The sequence below is a fragment of the Pseudoliparis swirei genome, chromosome 21, assembly GCF_029220125.1.
Source record: "Pseudoliparis swirei isolate HS2019 ecotype Mariana Trench chromosome 21, NWPU_hadal_v1, whole genome shotgun sequence".
Taxonomy (NCBI): domain Eukaryota; kingdom Metazoa; phylum Chordata; class Actinopteri; order Perciformes; family Liparidae; genus Pseudoliparis; species Pseudoliparis swirei.
In genome coordinates, this window is record NC_079408.1 from 5,002,548 (window position 1) to 5,020,750 (window position 18,203).

At 47.8% G+C, this 18,203-nt stretch overlaps 1 protein-coding gene across 1 annotated transcript in view; it reads right to left on the minus strand.

Moving 5' to 3' along the window:
- Positions 1-15,404, minus strand: part of LOC130211666 (phosphofurin acidic cluster sorting protein 1) — a 33,445-nt gene extending 18,041 nt beyond the window's left edge. The window contains 1 exon segment of the mRNA XM_056442582.1: positions 14,953-15,404. Within this exon segment, the coding sequence (XP_056298557.1) occupies positions 14,953-15,086 (134 nt within the window). The 5' untranslated portion in view covers positions 15,087-15,404.
- Between the last annotated feature and the right edge of the window lie 2,799 nt (positions 15,405-18,203).

Consider the following 18,203-nt stretch of genomic DNA (forward strand, 5'->3'; position numbering starts at 1 on the left):
TGAGCGTGTGTGTGTGTGGGGGTCCTCAGTGAGTTACTGAGTGCATCCATCTGTCATGGACCGCCTTCGTGCCTCTGCAAGACACACTGGGGAAGACCTCCCCGCCTGACTCACCACCGCTGAGTGAGTGTTTACTAAGCCTCACGGCCGCCAGCGCCGCGCATCTTCCCAGCAGTCGCCGCCGCCATGCGTCCGTTTATTAGCAGAGGAGAGGAAGACGTGGGCGGACGAAAAGCGGCGAGCAGACGGAAGAAGACAGCGGCTCGATAATGTCTGTGGGAAGATTGACCTCTGACATCGTGGAAAGGCCACCCTCTGAATAGAGACACAGACGACAAATGTATTCATGCACATAAACAATGTCGAGTATCATGCCACTGGAAGGGAAAGCAAGAGCGAGAAGTATATATATATAGATAAGTCTGTAAAATGTTAAAGAACTGTGAAAAATGGCCCTCACAATTTCCCAGAGCCCGAGGCGACGTCTTCAAACGACGTCTTTTGTCCGAAAAGATTAAATTCACAACGGCAACGTGCGATGGGAAAAGGTTTGCACTCTTGGATTTATTATTAATTAACCGGTGCGTGAGAAGAAGAAATTCCAGCACACTGAGACTTGAAGCATGTATAAAAAAATGTTTTTAAAAAGGACATCTAAAAAAAAAATTGGGACGTCTGGAAAGTGAAAAAAAGAGAATATTTATTAATATATTAATACATATTTAAATATATTTTTACAAAAATTGTCTTGATTTTTTGTTGTTGTCTTGATTATCGACTAAAATTAAGTAAATTCAGACAATTAATTCGTTGAATCAGCATAAAGACGTCAAAATGTAATTTGAGGGGATTATAAAGGAATACATCTGTGTGTGTGTGTGTGTGTGTGTGGAGAAAGGTGCCTATGGTTCCCTTGACAACAGTCCATCCCGGTGTGACCTTGCCGTGTGGCACAAGGAGCAACGCAGTGGGGAGAGCGACCTTCACGCCGCCTCCTTTACAAATAAATATGTCACGGTTTTTAGCGACAGACATATAACCCCCCTCTCCCCCCGAAAAAAATCCGTCGATCCAATACTGATGACACAGAGTTTAGACTTTGAACTTGGTGTGTGTGTATTTTTCAAGTTAAGAGGTGGGAGCTGATGTGGCTTAAAACGTCACATGGGGCCTTTTCTTTTAACCCGAGGGGTCCTCAATAAGCTTATCGGTGGACTCCACACGCTTCTAAAACATTAATACACACACACACGCACACACATAAACACACACACTAACTTGTGGCTGAAATCCACAGGAAGCCGAATTGGGGAAAGACGGAAGAAGCTGGAGAAAGAATGCAAGGAAAGGGAGCGAGGGAGTCAACGATATCTCACAGGCGGCAAAAACAACAAGCACTCGTCTCCTCTCGCTTAAAATAGCTCGCGCACTAAGTGGAGACCGCCTTTAAAGATGTCAACACTTTGGCAGAGCGGCGCTGAATCTTTTTCCTTTTTGTTGTTGTTGTTTTTCGACTCCTCAAACGGAATAAATTAAATAAATATATTCGCGTGCGTTGAAACACGAGCCCCGATATCTGCGCCGCGAAGGAAAAGAGCCGAGTCACACCGTGTCGTTTAACGCCCGACACTCGGATTAAAAGTCTGGAGGCGTTCAGGGCCAGCGCTGGATTACAGGAAGTATGGATTCGGTTCTGTGGGGGAATAAAAAACCATTTTAAAATCAAGGCTAGGAATCTAATCACACTCCCAAGGCCACATTTAAAAGCTCAATACACGTTGTACAGATACACTTAATGAGATATATTACCGCTTACTAATTCATTGGCTGCACTGCATGTTTAAAGTCACGTCATCTCCCGATTTATTGAAATGTTTTCCTCGAGACGGAGCTGGAACACTTGAGGATTGCCTCCGCGTGAACCTGAAGCCCCCATCTGTGGGAGCAGAATGAGTCACGGAGCTCTGCAGTCCCCTTCTCGTCCGTGAAGCAGCCAATGAGGAGCCGGGGGATGGGGGGGGGCGGGGCTTAGCGAGGCATCGATCGCCGAGGAGAGGAATCGTGTGTTCGGCCTGGAGATTGGAGCAAAATTGAGAGCTGGAAGAGGGTGTATGCGTGCTGTAGGTGTGTGTGTGTGTGTGTGTGTGTGAGGGTAGGGGGGTGTGTGTGTGTGTGTGGGGGGGGGGGATACTTGATTAGCATGCCGGTCACATCGGCAGTCAGACTCCAGCCAGGCTGAGGCTTCCTCGCCTGCAGTGGCGCAGCACACCAACGCTCCGGTAACATGAGAATGAAACGGTAATACACTAATTAAAGGAGTGTGTGTGTGTGTGTGTGTGTGTGTGTGTGTATAGTGTGTGTGTGTGTGTGAGAGGATGATCCCTTTATCTTTATACGAGGCCCAATTTCATCACAAAGACAAAAAGGTCCGCCGCATTGTGTCCAGTTTGTGTTCCTCCTCCACGCCAGGGTGTGTGTGCGCGTCGCACTGCGTGTGTTGTCGTGTGTTCAAGCCTTTTGTGGTGTGAAGCTCGATGGCCTGAGGGGATGTTTATTTAAAAACAAAATAAATGTGGGAGAGGGAGAGAGAGAGAGATGAGCTGTTCCAGACCTCTGCAGGCCCCCCCCCCCCCTCCCCTCCCCTCGATGCATTGTGGGTAAGTTTATAAACAAATACGACGCACGTCTCGCTTTCTTCGACTCTTTTCCCTCGTGACTGCGACGCTAAAGTCTCGACGCCGCTTTAGTCCTGAAGAGGAAACTCATCGTGCGGTCAGTGAAACACACGCTTCCCACTCAAAGAAAAGGTACCGTGCTTCATCATCCCCGTCATCATCATCGTCTTCGTCTTCAGCTCAGGACGACAACGCGGCCGATCGGGAAGAAGAACTCGAGGTCACAGTGACGCCATCTCCAAGAGGACTTATGACTAAAAATTTAAAAAATAGAAGCGTCGCATCCACCAAAAGCAAACATCATCTGCGAGTGGGAGGAACGGCGTTCCGCGTGGCGTGTGACTCGCGGAGCAGGTTGTTGTTTTATTCTTTTCTTCTTCGCTCGATGAACAATTCCGTCGCCAAAACGATCCCCAGCTGCGCTTCTACCAAGACGACTCGAACGCCACCGTTTGACCGAATCTGCGGAGGATATCGTAAAAACGCCGATACGCGAGGGCGCCGGCCGATCGATATGGAAAGCTTCGCCGCCGGCGCACGGCTCCACGAGCTTTTCATGCGCATCGATCCACGCCGCGGCCGGTCGAGAGAGAGTAATTGAGATTTCCTCCGATATCCCGGAACAGCGCGTCGACGCATTGATTACGGAGTCCTTCTGACACACGGACATCAGTCGCTGATGCGTTTCCCGTTAGCTCCACGCAGGAAGTCACATGACTAATGCATGCGAGTGCTGTGTAAAGTACTCAAACGGGTTTCTGAGGCTCTTGTGCTTTAATCGTCCTCATTTCAACGGCCGCAGAGCTCATGTGTTCATATTTCATATCCCAGCTATCATCAGGGTTCTTACACATTTTGACCAATGGATTTCCAAGACTTTTCCAGGACTTTTAACCAAATTTCCATGACCAAACTGAAATCTCGGTATAAACAAACAATTTAGAACATTTTGCGTTTTGAGAGAATACGCCGGCTTATATTTTGAGCGTCTTTCTTTAAAAAAACATATTAATTATTTCAAACTGCGCATAAATGAACATGTGATGATAACAAATTTCCATGACTTTTCTAAAACTTTTATGATTTACGTTTTTTTCCAGGACTTTTCCAGGCCTGGAAATGACCATTTTAAAATTCCATGACTTTTCCAGGTTTTCCATGACCGTACGAACCGTGCATCATCCGTGGTTAAATAGGGTTAGCTTGGGTTAATCCGCTCATATATAATTCACGTAGCCGGGATGTTGCCTTACTTTAACCCTCCTGTTACCTTTGGGGTCAATTTGACCTCATACATCTCTAAACAAATTACTAACATCATTCTTTTTGTTTTATATTTCATGACTTTTCCTAATTTATTGGGGACAACTGGGTAAACATAAAATTCACATGATGTGTTTTCAACATCCTGAACACAACTTGTAGGCATCGGTGTTCTTTGGGGTCAATTTGATATAAAAAAAGATATACTTGGAAGTAATATAAAGCTATTAAAACACCAAAAAGATATCTCTTTCCAATTTGAGGTCAATCAGTGAGATTTTAATGGTGATCTGCATATTTCGCCAGAGTCGTGAACAAGTATTCCGGATGTATCAAGTTTTTATTTAATGGGCTATTTAGGTAGTCAACAAACCTGACACCTTAACTTGGGAAACAATATTAATTCTAATAATTTTCTGGAGGTCAAATTGACCCCACGGGTAAAAGGTGTTCGTACATTTGAAGGTCACAGGAGGGTTAAATGTGCATCCCGCCCTCGAGGAGCCTCGTTAGTTTGGGCTTCTCGTATTTGTAATTATTTGCTCGTGTGATGGTGCGAGACGTTGACGCCAGCCAGATCCATATTTTAGCGGCTTAAATGGAGCTGCTGTGACTTCACTCATTCACGAACAAAACAAAAGGCTCAGCCCGTCTTTCAGAGGACGTGTGAGCGGGCGGCAGAAGTCAGAACCATAATTAGCACCTTAAAATAAACTGAGTAAACTGCCATAAATGTGCGTCTGGCTTCCCGGCTTCTGGCTAAAAAAAAAAGGCCAAAGAGTGACGTCGCCCTCGTCTTTTTCTGACGGTGCGACTCGATGCGTTATTCATTTGACATCGTGGCGTTGGCCGCGCTCCTGGAGACGCCGGAGTACATCCGGTACAAGCTTTTTCGAGGGCGCGTCACCTGCGACGGCTCTTTACAACGGGGGTCACGGTCACACTGACACAATGCATTAGCACCCAGTGTGTGTGTGTGTGTTGCTGAAGGCTCTTTATTTCCCCACATTTTCTTACGTCTCCTAGCAACACAAGCTGTCCACCCCTGTACGTGTCCCTCCCCCCTCCCACCCCCGTCACTCAGCTCCTCCCACCCCTCTCTGCAGAATCTGACTAATTGGTATGCCGGTCCTTCCTGAAAATAAGAACGAAACATCGGTGTCACTTCGCTCCCCATCCGTCTCCGACACAGGATTTTGATTGACGCCTTCTGTTAACTTTTATTTTATTACCCTTTAATACATATTAGCCATATCGTGGTTCCTACTGTCCATTCAATTCAGAAAAGTAGCACCAATAATATGATAATAAATGTAGTGATTGGTTTGACCTTCAGCCGAGTAAAGGTCGTCCCCCTTGTGGTCGGTTGGTCGAACGTAATCATGATTTCATACATCCCATATATATATATATTATACATATAATATATATATATATTCATACACTTTTTATGTATTACACCGCATCACAATCTAAATGCAAAAGTCTTTCGGGTAGATTTATTGGATATTGGCCGATATTTTCAAAAGAACTCAAATGTGTGAAGATGCCCAAGGCTGCCGAATAATAATCATCATAATCAGGTTACAAAATCACCAAGAATCCTGACCTCTGCGGAGCGAAGACACACACACACACACACACAGGCACACTCCATCTCCTCCACTCCCTCTCGACTGCCTGTACCACGTCTCTTTACGATGCGATGAGCTCCCACACATGCATCCGTGTGTTTGCATTGATGTACAAGCACATCCTTCTGCCTGCACACGTGTGTGTGTGTGTGTGTGTGTGTCAGTGTGATTATGTGGGAGCAACAGTCGTAGGAAACAGAGTGGGTGAGAGTACATTGGCATAGGTAGGTTTCAGATAATGCGGATCAAGGATGCAGTAAAGTGGCTTTAGGTAGTTTGTGCCAATCAGAGCGTTTTCCTTCGCTGTGACTCACTTTTTAATGTGGAAGCAGAAGTGATTCCTCCATAACAGAGAATGTGTGTGTGTGTGTGCGTGTGTGTGTGTGGACCTATTGCTCACCACGGTGCTCATCGAGACCAGAGCCCTGGCGCTGTGTGTTTGAGCCGCGTGACTGCGTGGAGATGGGTGGGCACTTCATTACCTTCGCATTGAAAATGTGAAAGGTAATGTTTTTATTTATTTATTTATTTGTATGCGTGTTACTCGCATAACTTAAAAAGTATTAAACCGAATCGCATGAAATTTGGTGGGATGATTGGTTATTGTCCGGGGACCATTTGATTATATTTTGGGATCGATCGGGTCAAAGGTCAAGGTCATGAAAAGGTCAAAATCTTCTTTTTACCAAAGCGTGGTCAATTTTCATCCAATTGGCATGCAACTAATGCCAAAGTGTTCATAATTCAATGCCCAATCTTGTGATATGCGAAGGTATGCGCTCTACCGAGTGCCTGTTCTAGTTTTCTTGATGTTGTGATTCTGAGCCATCTTCAGTGCGTGTCGGCGGTGGCGTTTCCCCGCGTACGTTTCCCCGCGGGGGTGCTAGCGTCGCCATCTGCACATCGGCGCTCCTCGCTGTGGCTGCAGAGCACAACGTCGATGCGATAAACATTGAGCAAGAGGAACCTCCAGACGACATCGTATTCACACGTCTGAGAACACCTGAACGCACCGCACACCTGGGATGAAAACGACCAGCGTTTACAGTTTGTAATATATATATATATTTATTGATTTTTTCCCGGTGCCGAGTTAAACATTGTTCGACGCCCCTTTCAATATGTGGACTTTAATATGTTAGAAAAAGGAAGAAAGAAACTGACAAGCTTTTAGATAAATGCAAAAAAAAACACAAAGACAAAAGAAGTTTAAACAATACAATAATCACAGCTTAGATTACGGGAAGCGGCGCATCGTCCTCGTGGAAGCAGACGTGGTACGCCTCGCACCTTTCGGGGGGTTTCCTTCCTGGAATATCACACATACTGGCAGCGATATTTGTGATTTAAAAAAATATATAGAACTGTCGTGAAACGAGGAGGAGAGGGACCACAGAGGCTTGGTAAAACTCTGGAGGGGGGAGGAGACCGGCGGCGGGTGCAAAGGTGACAAGGAAAGAGGAAAGGAGACGAGAGGGATCGGCGTGGGAATCAGGAGAGAGTAAGCAAAAGGGAGTCTCCAGGGTTCTTACACATTTTGACAAATGGATTTCTATGACTTTAAACCAAATTTCCATGACCAAACTGAGATCTCGGTATAAACATGAACAATTTAGAAAATTTAGCATATTATTAACGGCTCATATTTTGAGCGTCTTTCTTTAAAAAAACATTAATTATTTCAAACTCCATGAACAAACTCAAATGAACACGTGATTATAACAAGTTTCCAGGACTTTTCCTAAACTTATGATTTAACTTTTTTCCATGACTTTTCCAGGCCTGGAAATGACCATTTTAAAATTCCATGAGTCTTCCAGGTTTTCCACGACCGTACGAACCCCGAGTCTCGTTCCTCAACCTCCGAGCCGTGGCGCACGAGGTATTTCCTCCGGATTCACCCGAGCTCGACGTTCAGACTCGACCCTTTTGTTCGCGCTCCATTATTCATACGCCGCCTTTCGCTTTTTTTCTCTCTCGCCGTGGCGGATCGCTTCAAACCGACACGTCTGGATTCTTAAGCTACAAACAACGGCAGTAAATACAGATGGTATTTTCATTGGATATTATTTGGCAGGATGTCCACAAAGCAAAAGGAGAGTCCTCTCCCTCCTTATTACAAATAAAATGGTTATTATTGTAAGACGGGAACGTATACGAGCGTCAACACATTCGCTACGTTGCCGAGTTGAGAGACGATGGATGTGATCGGGACGAAACTGATGAGCAGTTTAATCTGAGTGTTTCGACACTGAGCGATCAACGGACGGAAAGTCGTGGAAAGTCCCGTCAACGGTTCCAACTGGTTCGCTTTACTTCTGCGCTTCATCGGCTTCTCTCCTGTGGCGCCCGGAAGACGTCCGACCCTCCCTCTCCCCGGTTACCCGCCCCCTCTCGTCTCTCTGCGCCACCCGGCTGACAAGAGCCGACACGTCGCCTGAAGCGTACGCACACACACACACACACACACACACACTGCAGAAGCAAGTTGAGGCAAGAAGCAGCTGCAATGACAATCACACCATAAATGTCAGCCTGCAGCACACACACACACACACACACACACACTTTGTATCACGGTGCAAGGTAACGTAGATGATTCCACAAGTGCTGCAAAACACGACAAGTTGATATATATACACACACACACACTTGTTACCGTGTTGTTACACGGAGAGAGAGGAACGAGGCGGCTGGAGGCCCCGTCCTGTGAGGTGGAGCCGGTCAGAGGTCGGGGCGGCGTCACCGGAATGCGGGTGCTCAGTGCTCAGTGGGCCGCACTTGGCTCGGGAGGGAGAGAGCTTTTCTGGTTTTAACCGGTGTTGTAGGAGAGGCCTCCCGCTGTGACTGCAGTCGCATGAGAGCTTGTGTTTTACGTGGGATCGGAGAATTAAAATCCTCCCGGAAAGAGGAGAGAACGAGAGACGGTCGCCGGCCGAATGATTCCGTGAGCTCTACCGGGCATTGAGAGTCGTGTTGGTGAGGAGACGATGACATCATAACTCACGAGCGCCAGAGTGAGGGATCATCGGAGAGTCAAAACACGCCACATGACGAGAGGGTCAGCTGACATTCACTCTAAACAAACGCATCATGCTTTACTTTGCCCACTTAAAATGATCACTGACTAGCACTTGAACGCACCATAATGCGACTCAGTCCTTCAAGTCTCCCTCTCTCTCTCTACCTCAGCCCCTCTCTCTCTTCCTCTCTCTACCCCTCTCTCTCCCTCTACCTCTACCTCAGCCCCTCTCTCTCCCTCTACCTCTCTCTACCTCAGACCCTCTACCTCTCTCTCCCTCCTCTCTCTCTATCTCAGCCCCTCTCTCTCTCTCTCTCCCTCCTCTCTCTCTCTACCTCCTCTCTCTCTCTCTACCTCTCTCTACCTCTCTCTCTCCTCAGCCCCTCTCTACCTCTCTCTCTCTACCTCCTCTCTCTCTCTCTACCTCTCTCTACCACCTCTCTTCCTCAGCCCCTCTCTACCTCTCTCTCCTCTCTCTCTCTCTCCCTCTCTCTCTCTACCTCTCTCTTCCTCAGCCCCTCTCTACCTCTCTCTACCTCCTCTCTCTACCTCAGCCCCTCTCTCTCTCTCTCTCTCTCTCTACCACCTCTCTTCCTCAGCCCCTCTCTACCTCTCTCTCTCCCTCCTCTCTCTCTATACCTCCCTCTCTCTACCACCTCTCTTCCTCAGCCCCTCTCTACCTCTCTCTCTACCTCAGCCCCTCTCTACCACCTCTTCCTCCCCTCTCACCTCTACCTCTCTACCTCTCTTCCTCAGCCCCTCTCACCTCTCTCTCCTCCTCTCTCTCTACCTCTCTCTCCCTCTACCTCTCTACCTCAGCCCCTCTACCTCTCTCTCTACCTCAGCCCTCTCTCTCTACCTCTCTCTACCACCTCTCTTCCTCAGCCCCTCTCTACCTCTCTCTCTCTCTCTCTCTCCCTCCTCTCTCTCTCTACCGCCTCTCTCTCTCTCTACCTCTCTACCTCTCTCTTCCTCAGCCTCTCTCTACCTCCTCTCTCTCTCTCTACCTCTCCCACGGGTACTAGTTTGCACATGTGCAGCACGGATCAGGCCGTGTGGCCCCGGTGGTGAGTGACACGGGTCGCTGTGATGATCCTGTGTTGCATAAACAAGTGAATAGATGACGTGACGTCGGCCCGGTGACGAGTGTGTCTTCGGAGAGACGTGTTCTAATCCAACCCTAAAGATAACCACCAACCAAGTGAACAGAGAAGTTAATAGTTCAATTGTTGGGTTCGCTCCAGCTTATTGTCCCAAAAATGAGAGGCGAGTCTCCATAATGTGACCGTTTGAATACATTTGTGTAAATATTAAAAAGGAGCACAGAGAGGAACAGGCCACGGCGTCTTGTGTGTTAAAAAGAAGAAGACAAAAAGTGCCCTGTGCTCATTTCTCATGCTTTCCATAGTCTCTCTCCCTCTCTCTCTCCATGTCATCGCATGCCAACCTCTCTCTCTCTTTTCTTCTCTCTCTCCATCACTTTCCGTCTTGCTCTACTTCCCAAAGCCACAGGCAAGGACACACCGAGGCCTCCTACTTTCTAAGGAGGGCAGAGTCGACCTGCACACACACACACACACACACACACACACACACACACACACACACACACACACACACACACACACACACACACACACACACACACACACACACACACACACACACACACACACACACACACACACACACACACACACACACACACACACACACACACACACACAACTGTCAAAGTCTATCTCATGTTTACAACAACAACAAAACATCACGTGCGAGACGAATTGAGGTGAGCACGAGTTGCAGCGTTCATGAGCCCAAAAAAAAAAAAGAGTAGCCGTCGTTGGCAAGTTTGCTAATCGTTTTTTTGCTGGTTTGCACTTCTGCTAAACCAGAGCACGGGGCTGTAGTCTGGCCTCATAAAGGGCCTGCAAGACTTAGCATGTGACCTGCAGAGTGTGTGTGTGTGTGTGTGATAAGATAAGCTACGTGCTGAGAGAAAGTGGAACATGCTTTTATTATGTGTGCAAGCGTCTGTGTGTTCATTAAATATGTGTGAGTTAACAATAAAAATAAAGATCTCACACATACAGAAGGAATCCTCTTGTTGTTGTCTCTCGCTCTCTCTCTCACACACACACACACACTACGTTGAAGCGATTACAAATTAATGAGCAGAGCCATCGGCGCTCGCCTTCCGCCGCCCATCTGCGGAACAGGAAACCTCTATCTGGACGGGAGATCGTATTAGCTTCCTGGTTATCGACCAATCGGAGCGTCCGAGTGACCGTGCGGGTCGAGCAGCAAACTGCTCGGCCGCGAGGGATCCGAGGGATGCGTTGGTTGCGTTGGTTGTGTTGGTTTTCCCAGTGTCACATTTGTATTCCTGAACTCGGGATAATTTGAGATTTTGGGAACATCCGCCTCGCCGCCATAAGAGGAGTAGCAGTTAGCTTAGCATCAAGCCTTCCAACACTTACCTCCCACCGTATGGACAACCAGCTGCCTTATTGACAAAGGTGCATGCTGGGTAAATTATCCTTTCCTTGCACTTGCGGCTGGATTATCACGATGTCCCGAGGTCGTGGGAGAATCGCGATACATACGGGACGGATATAAACTTTGCCATGTCAATATTTTTTTTTATTTTTTTTAATGTAGCTGCGTTCCAACGCGGTGTGTCACAAGTCCCTGTGTGTGTGTGTGTGTTTCCACATTTGAACAGTTGCTGTTGGCAGGAGGGACGTTCCAGACAGCTTCCTCCCCAGATACGTGCAAAAGAAGGATAAACAAACCGGCATGCAGCGAATGGGGAACCGTTGTTGTGGCGCGGCTCGTCCTCCAAGCATCCGGCTTGTGTCTCAACGGGCCGACGGTGACATTATGGAAAACTGCATCGTCACGACAACGTCCGGTGGTCATGTACCTGTTGTCGGCGTGACGCGCTCCCCCTTTGTGCACCTGGATGCCACTGTGTCCTTGTTGACAGCACATGAGGAGAAAGAGAAGCATATGCCGGGGACGGTGTCCACGACTGGGTGTCACTACGTGTGTGTGTGTGTGTGTGTGTGAGCTGCCAGATGAGTCTGTGATTCCCCAGCAGGAAACAGGAGCTCTTAGACACACCTCCCTCCACCGTAACAAAGGCCCCTCGGACCACAGCGGCATCCACCACAACATCGACACGGCAGCAGAAAGAGAGGAGGAGGAGGAGGAGGAGGTCTCTCTCACACAAACACAACACACACACACTTGTTATCGTGTTGTTACAAGGAGAGAGAGGAACGAGGCGGCTGGAGGTCTCTCTCTACCTCTACCTCTCTCTTATCGACACACTCCTCGCTGGGAGGCTTCTCTCTCTCTCTCTTCCAAAAAACAGACTTCAAAGATGACGACGTGAGCAGATTGGAGCTGAATATGAGAACCATCATCCCCAAAGGTGTGTGTGTGTGTGTGTGTGTGGGGGGGGGGGTCATCTTAAGCTATTTATTGGTTTGAGCAGAACAAATGTGTTTTCTATTCAGCCAATCAGGGCTTTAAAGTCCGACGCCGACGCCTTTGACTCATCTCCACGCCTCTGTTGTCCAGCTCTCTTACAAAAGAGCGTTTTATATTGATCCGACATCTCCTCTGACGCGTCGGAGTGGGTCCGCAGCTCTTTAAAGTACACAAAGATTGAATTCACGAAGCTTCCCGACTCCCTGCAAAACGCCGTTGGACAAACGGATCATTAAAACGCACTCATGGCCCCCGACGCGTGTCAGCGTCCGCTCCCGGAAGGCTCGAGGCTGTACTGCGTTTACCAGAAAGAGTAAATAATCATAGAAGGTCAGGACGAAGAAGAGGAGGAGGAGGTTTACACTCTACTCCCGCTATCTCTCTTCATCGAGCTGAGCCGCAGAGGAAACTTCAGACCTCTCGGTCGAGCGAGCAGCGCCGAGTGGCAAAGCCTCTTAATGAACAGCACTACCCGCCTCTGTGTGTGTGTGTGTGTGTGTGTGTGTGTGTCCCCCGGTTAGAATGCAAGGCGAGGGAGCTCTGCAGCCCATTCCTGGAATACCTGTCGCAGCTCAAGCAGGGCCCGAGCTAAACTCCCCCACAAAAATGAAGAAAACCGCCTTCTTGTGACCCGTTCGGTGTTCCTCCAGGTTTCGCGACCAGATTAAAAAGGCACCGGCCGTGTGCGTGTTTTGTGCCCGCCGGGGTCAAATCACACGCTCGGCGCGGCGTGAACAGCATGCCGAGCGGCGTGTCGGGCGCACAGGAAGAGGTGAGAGCAACAGCAGCTCCGCAGCGACAGAGATTGAGCAACAGGCCTGCACAACATCCCCCGGGCGCCGGGCCCTGAGCCTTTGGGGGACGCAGCTTCTTCTTCTTCTGCGTCAGAGAGAAATCCTATTCATTCAAAACGGGAGACGACAGAGCCGTCGCTTCTTCTCTCCATCCCCCTCTTCTCTCTCTCTCTCTCTCTCTTTCTGTCTGTCTGTTGCTGCGACTGCGAGGAAATCGAAACGTATTTGACGGACCGTGACGCCTGCTACACCAAAAGAAAAAAGGCCATCAATTATTCGAGATCGTCCGTGGATGAAAGAAAAAGAGAGAAATGTAAAACGTGGGGCTAACGGTGGATGTTTTATTCACGCGAGCGGATCCAAAATATAGAAGCAGGACCGCATCGTTTAGTCACACGCACACACACACACACACACAAAACAACGTCTGGAGCTGTAGAGAGCGTCCTGACAGGAAGCATCACAGCCTGGTTTGGCAACTGCTCCGCTCAGGACAGGAAGGCTCTGCAGAGAGTAGTGTATATACCTGAGCGCACTATTGGAACTACACTCCCCACCCTGCAGGACTTGTACACCAGGAGGTGCAGAACCAGAGCCGGCAGGATCATGAAGGATCCTCACCACCCCAACAACAGACTGTTTCAGCTGCTGCGGTCAGGCAGGCGCCTCCGTAGTCACGCTGCAAGAACAGAGAGACTGAGACGGAGTTTCTTTCCTCAGGCCATCAGGACTGTGAACTCCGACCTCACCAGGACCCCCACATAGACCCACACAACTGCCCCTCTTAGGCACACACACACACACACACACACACACTTACTGTAAATATTGTGTTGTTTTTTATTTGTAAATAGTGTGTACTTGTTGCCCTTGCACATTCCTGCTGAGCATTGCCACTTTCATTTCACTGCACACCCTGTGTGTGTATGTGACAAATAAAACATCTTGAATCTTGAATCTTAAGAGGCAGGCAAAACACACCATTGAGGCTTTGCTTCTAACCCAGCGAAAGCCCCGGAGCATTAGAACGTCTGCATGGGAGCTTTGTGTGAAGCTCTTCGCCGCCGCGCTTTATTCCCACTAATTGCTTTCAGTAAACATCTGGAGGGATGCGGCTCCATCTTTAGACGAGGAGGGGGGGAAACTAAGAAGAAGAAAAAAGGGGGGGGGGAAACTTGCAGAAGCGGCGGATTAACGAGCCGGGTGTAACTGGTGAAAACTGAAACCGTCTTTGAATATTGACCCTTGACCTTGAATCTGACTCACGACCTCTGCTTCACCAAACACACGAGGACAGACGTCGGGGGGGGGGGGGCATCGCCATCGGGGGCCCACCCGTCAGCCCGGGCCCTTCAGTCAAGGTGAAGGGTCTTTGTTCAGGCGGACGAGGGTCCTCGACCTTGGTGCTGCAGCCTCGTCCACCTGAACGTGCGCTGAAACCTTCGCCTCAATGCACCTGGAACGATTTGGAGGGGGGGGGGGACTACTATTTTTGCAGTCCCTTGCATTCCTCTTCTTCTAAACAAACCGATATGCCACAGCTGTGTCATGTAGAGGGACAAAATGCCCCTCCGACAGCCGTCATCCATCTTCGTGTCTGGATTGATCCGGCGGGCCGAGGCTATCTACTGGGGAAAGGCTGCACCTGCTCCAACACAAACACTCTTTATGACCAGGGGGGGGGGGCATGCCTGGTTTGTGCCATAAGATTACAGCCGTAAAGCCACCGGGTGATGGATATTTAGCTGAAGTGGTGGTTATCAATCTGGGGTCTCTAAAGGTCTACGGTGGTCCAATCGGAAGGAGATACATACCCAAATCAGAGCTCAGAAAAGGGTAATTATTGCCTTTTAATGGGATCTTCCATCATTGACAGCAACACTCACATCACATGAGGGGGGTCATCTCTTCAAATGGGCACCCACGGGTGTTGGGCAATATGAAAGTCCCCAGTGGAAACACACAGACTGGCTCATTCCCCATGTACACCCTCACTACCAACACACACACACAAAGATAAGTCATGCTCGGTTTATACACACACACACACACATGTACACGCGTACCTCGGCACACAGCTGGGTGAGGAGCGGTCCACCTCCCAGGTGGCGTACAGGTTCATGTGGACCGGCCGGTTGGAGGGCTGCATGTGCGGGGACGGGACGCCCCCAGTCCGCGGGAGCCCTCCTCGCTCCGACATCCTGGAGGCTGGAGCCGAGAGGAGGAACACCCGTAGTAGCCTGCCGTCTCCGCGACTCTCTCTCTGTGTGTGTGTGTGTGTGTGTGTTGTCCTTGTCCTTCTTCTTCTTCTTCTTTTTAAGTCCTCCTCCTTTCCGTTGCTTCTCTTCTCGCAAAAAAACGCTCGCGCGCAACGACCAACGGCTAAAGTCGCTACTCGCCGCCGGAGGGTGAAAACATCGCGGTTGTCCGTTGGGGTTTAAACCCGAAAGACAGGCACCAAATCCCCGCGTCTGTGTGTGTGTGTGTGTGTGTGTGTGTCCTCTCACGAGCCCGACTTAGCGTTGGGTGAGGGGTGAGGTGGGGGGGAGGCGGGAGGGGGAGGGCGCAGGAAGCGGAAATGTCTCTCGCTGTACGGTCCCACAATGGCGAGCAACCTGTGAGGCGAGCAACGCCTCTTCAGAACGCGAGAGCGAGAGACATGAGAGAGAGAGAGCGAGAGAGAGAGCGAGAGACATAGAGAGAGAGAGAGAGGCTGGCCAATAGCGTGCTGTGGTTTTCTGACTGTTTTTTCAAATCCTGTTTCTGTATGTGCTATTTATTCTTACATTTACTTTATTAATACTTATTTACACACATTACTACTAAACTGTATATCGGTGTTGTTGTTTTTACTAATATTACATTTCGGTTTTTACTAATATTACATTTATTCAATCAGACCTCCTGCGACAAAGGTTCATTGAATTAAATTGAGAAAAAAATAATATTTAATTTAATCAGCTATTTTTAGTTACATGGCATATTCTGAAATGAATGTTAAAAAAAATTCACATTTGTTAGGATTGATTTTTATTATGAATTGTTTTTAGAATATATATATAATATATTATAAACATTATATGAACTAAATAATATTATAATGTTTAAATAAATACATTGATATATTATAATTTGACATACTATTGTATCAACATAAATTATATGCATGTATTTTTTAAATACTAGTTTCTCGTAATTAATGTTTGCAGTTATTGACATATGACGATAGACATGTAACTGTATTTAAAAGCATATATATATTTGGCAACAAATAGCCTAACAATAGCATTTTTGTCTTGATTGACCAATCAGCCACCGCATCACCGGATCTCAGGTGTTCTCAAATGAGCATTATTAGTCACACGCGCGTGCGCGCGCACGCATCTTCCTTCAGCCTTCGTGAACAGGCAAATACACGAAGGTGCAGAACCGGTTCGGATTAATCTCTCTTTTCAGTTCACGAACCTGTTAACTTTCCCCCTGAAGTGTCTCAACATGCGGACAGAAGTCCGGGTTCGGCTCTGTGACGTAGGCATCTACCACTTGCAGGGCTCTCAAGTTTTGAAGACAGGCAAGCGTGAGATTTCCATCAGCACCCGATACAGCTGACTGTTGCGCGCGCCGGCATCGAGCCGAAAAGAGTTGTCGACGGGGGGTGCTAGTGACTATTTCTACTCAACAATCGATCGGCGTATTGAGCACCCCTGCATTCAAGCATTAAATAGCCGAGAGGTTTTTTCAGCGTGAGGAATTAGATGTGTGGCGGGAGTGCGTGAGATAAGACCGAAATGCGTGAGACTTGAAAGCCCTGCACTTGTGTTTTATTTCCTATATGAATCAGAGAGGTGACCTAATCAGCCCGCGTCACAGCGCGGCTGGCTGCCACCAGTTTGACGGCCCTCTATTGGACAGATTATCACCGTGGGTTTACACGCACGCACGCGCGCGCACACACACACACTCCTATTTAGATTCAGCTCAAGTAGCATTCAGGGGGATGCAACAGGAATAATATATAATACGAATAATCAGTGTTGGGCAAGTTACTGAAAATTAGTAATTAGTTATAGTTACTAGTTACTTCTTTTAAAAGTAATTGAATTACTTTACTAGTTACTGTATATCCAAAGTAATTAGTTACTAGGGAAAGTAACTTTTAAGTTACTTTTATGTCTGCTTTTTTAATGTCATGAACAGTCAAACACAATAAACATATGTTGTAGACCTATTTATTGCAATCAACAGGGCAACAGGCCTTCAAATCAAGCAGGAGTACAAAAGTCCCTTTTTTAGTTAACTTAATACAAAATAACTGTCTCAGTGATTTAACAGTGTTTTTTTTTTACCACATTAGGCCCAATGAAATAAAAGTGATTGGCCTACAGTATTAACACTAATTAAAAGAGAAAACAAAGGTGCCTTGAGGTGCTGCATATAATTGAGGGGGGGGTGCTAGTGAGGCGTGTACGTGCTGATCTGGAGTCAGTTTGGTAGGATTTGGGTATAAATAAATTATTTCATTTAAAATATGGATTTTTATTTAAAGATATTCATGTAATTTGCATGCAAAATAGGTCTACCCGAACCAGCGGACACAAAATTCAACCAGCGGCAAAAACCGCGGACCTGGCAACACTGGAAGTGGCTGTCAATCACAGTGTGGCACCGTGCGTGCTGGTCGAGGGGGCGTGCCTGTGATTGGCGGAGTAGAGGGGAGGCGTGCCTGTGATTGGCGGAGTAGAGGGGAGGCGGGGTTAACCTGTCGGAAAACGGAAGTTACGGGTGGTTGACGGGAACCGTTGTTGTTGACGTTCGAGCTGCTGAGCCGAGAGGAGCAGCTGTCTGTGTTGGTGGATGCCCAATAAAGTGAGGAATAATAACGTCGTCCCGTCTCCGTGTCATCAGTCCATAACGTCCGAGACGTTACAATATCATTGCGCCACCAAGGTCCTGCGATGTCAGATCAGAAGCAGCTAAAGTAGCCTAGCTTGTCTTCTTGTCTGCAAGTGTTCATTTTTCACAAAAGAGAGTAACGCGAGTAACGAACTCATTTAAATTTCAGTAACTGTAACTGCGTTAGTTGATTTAAAAAATACTTCGTTACACTCTCGTTACCGCTAAAAGTAGTGGAATTACAGTAACTCCCAACACTGCGAATAATATACATAAGTAAATTAAGAATTACGTTGTATATTGCACACTATACCGATGACGCGATGAGCTCGATACTGTTATAATAAACAGTCCAGTCTGTCAATCAAAGCTTTTCACTGTTTCTTTTGGGTGATTATTAACTCGTCTACAAGTAATGTAACTA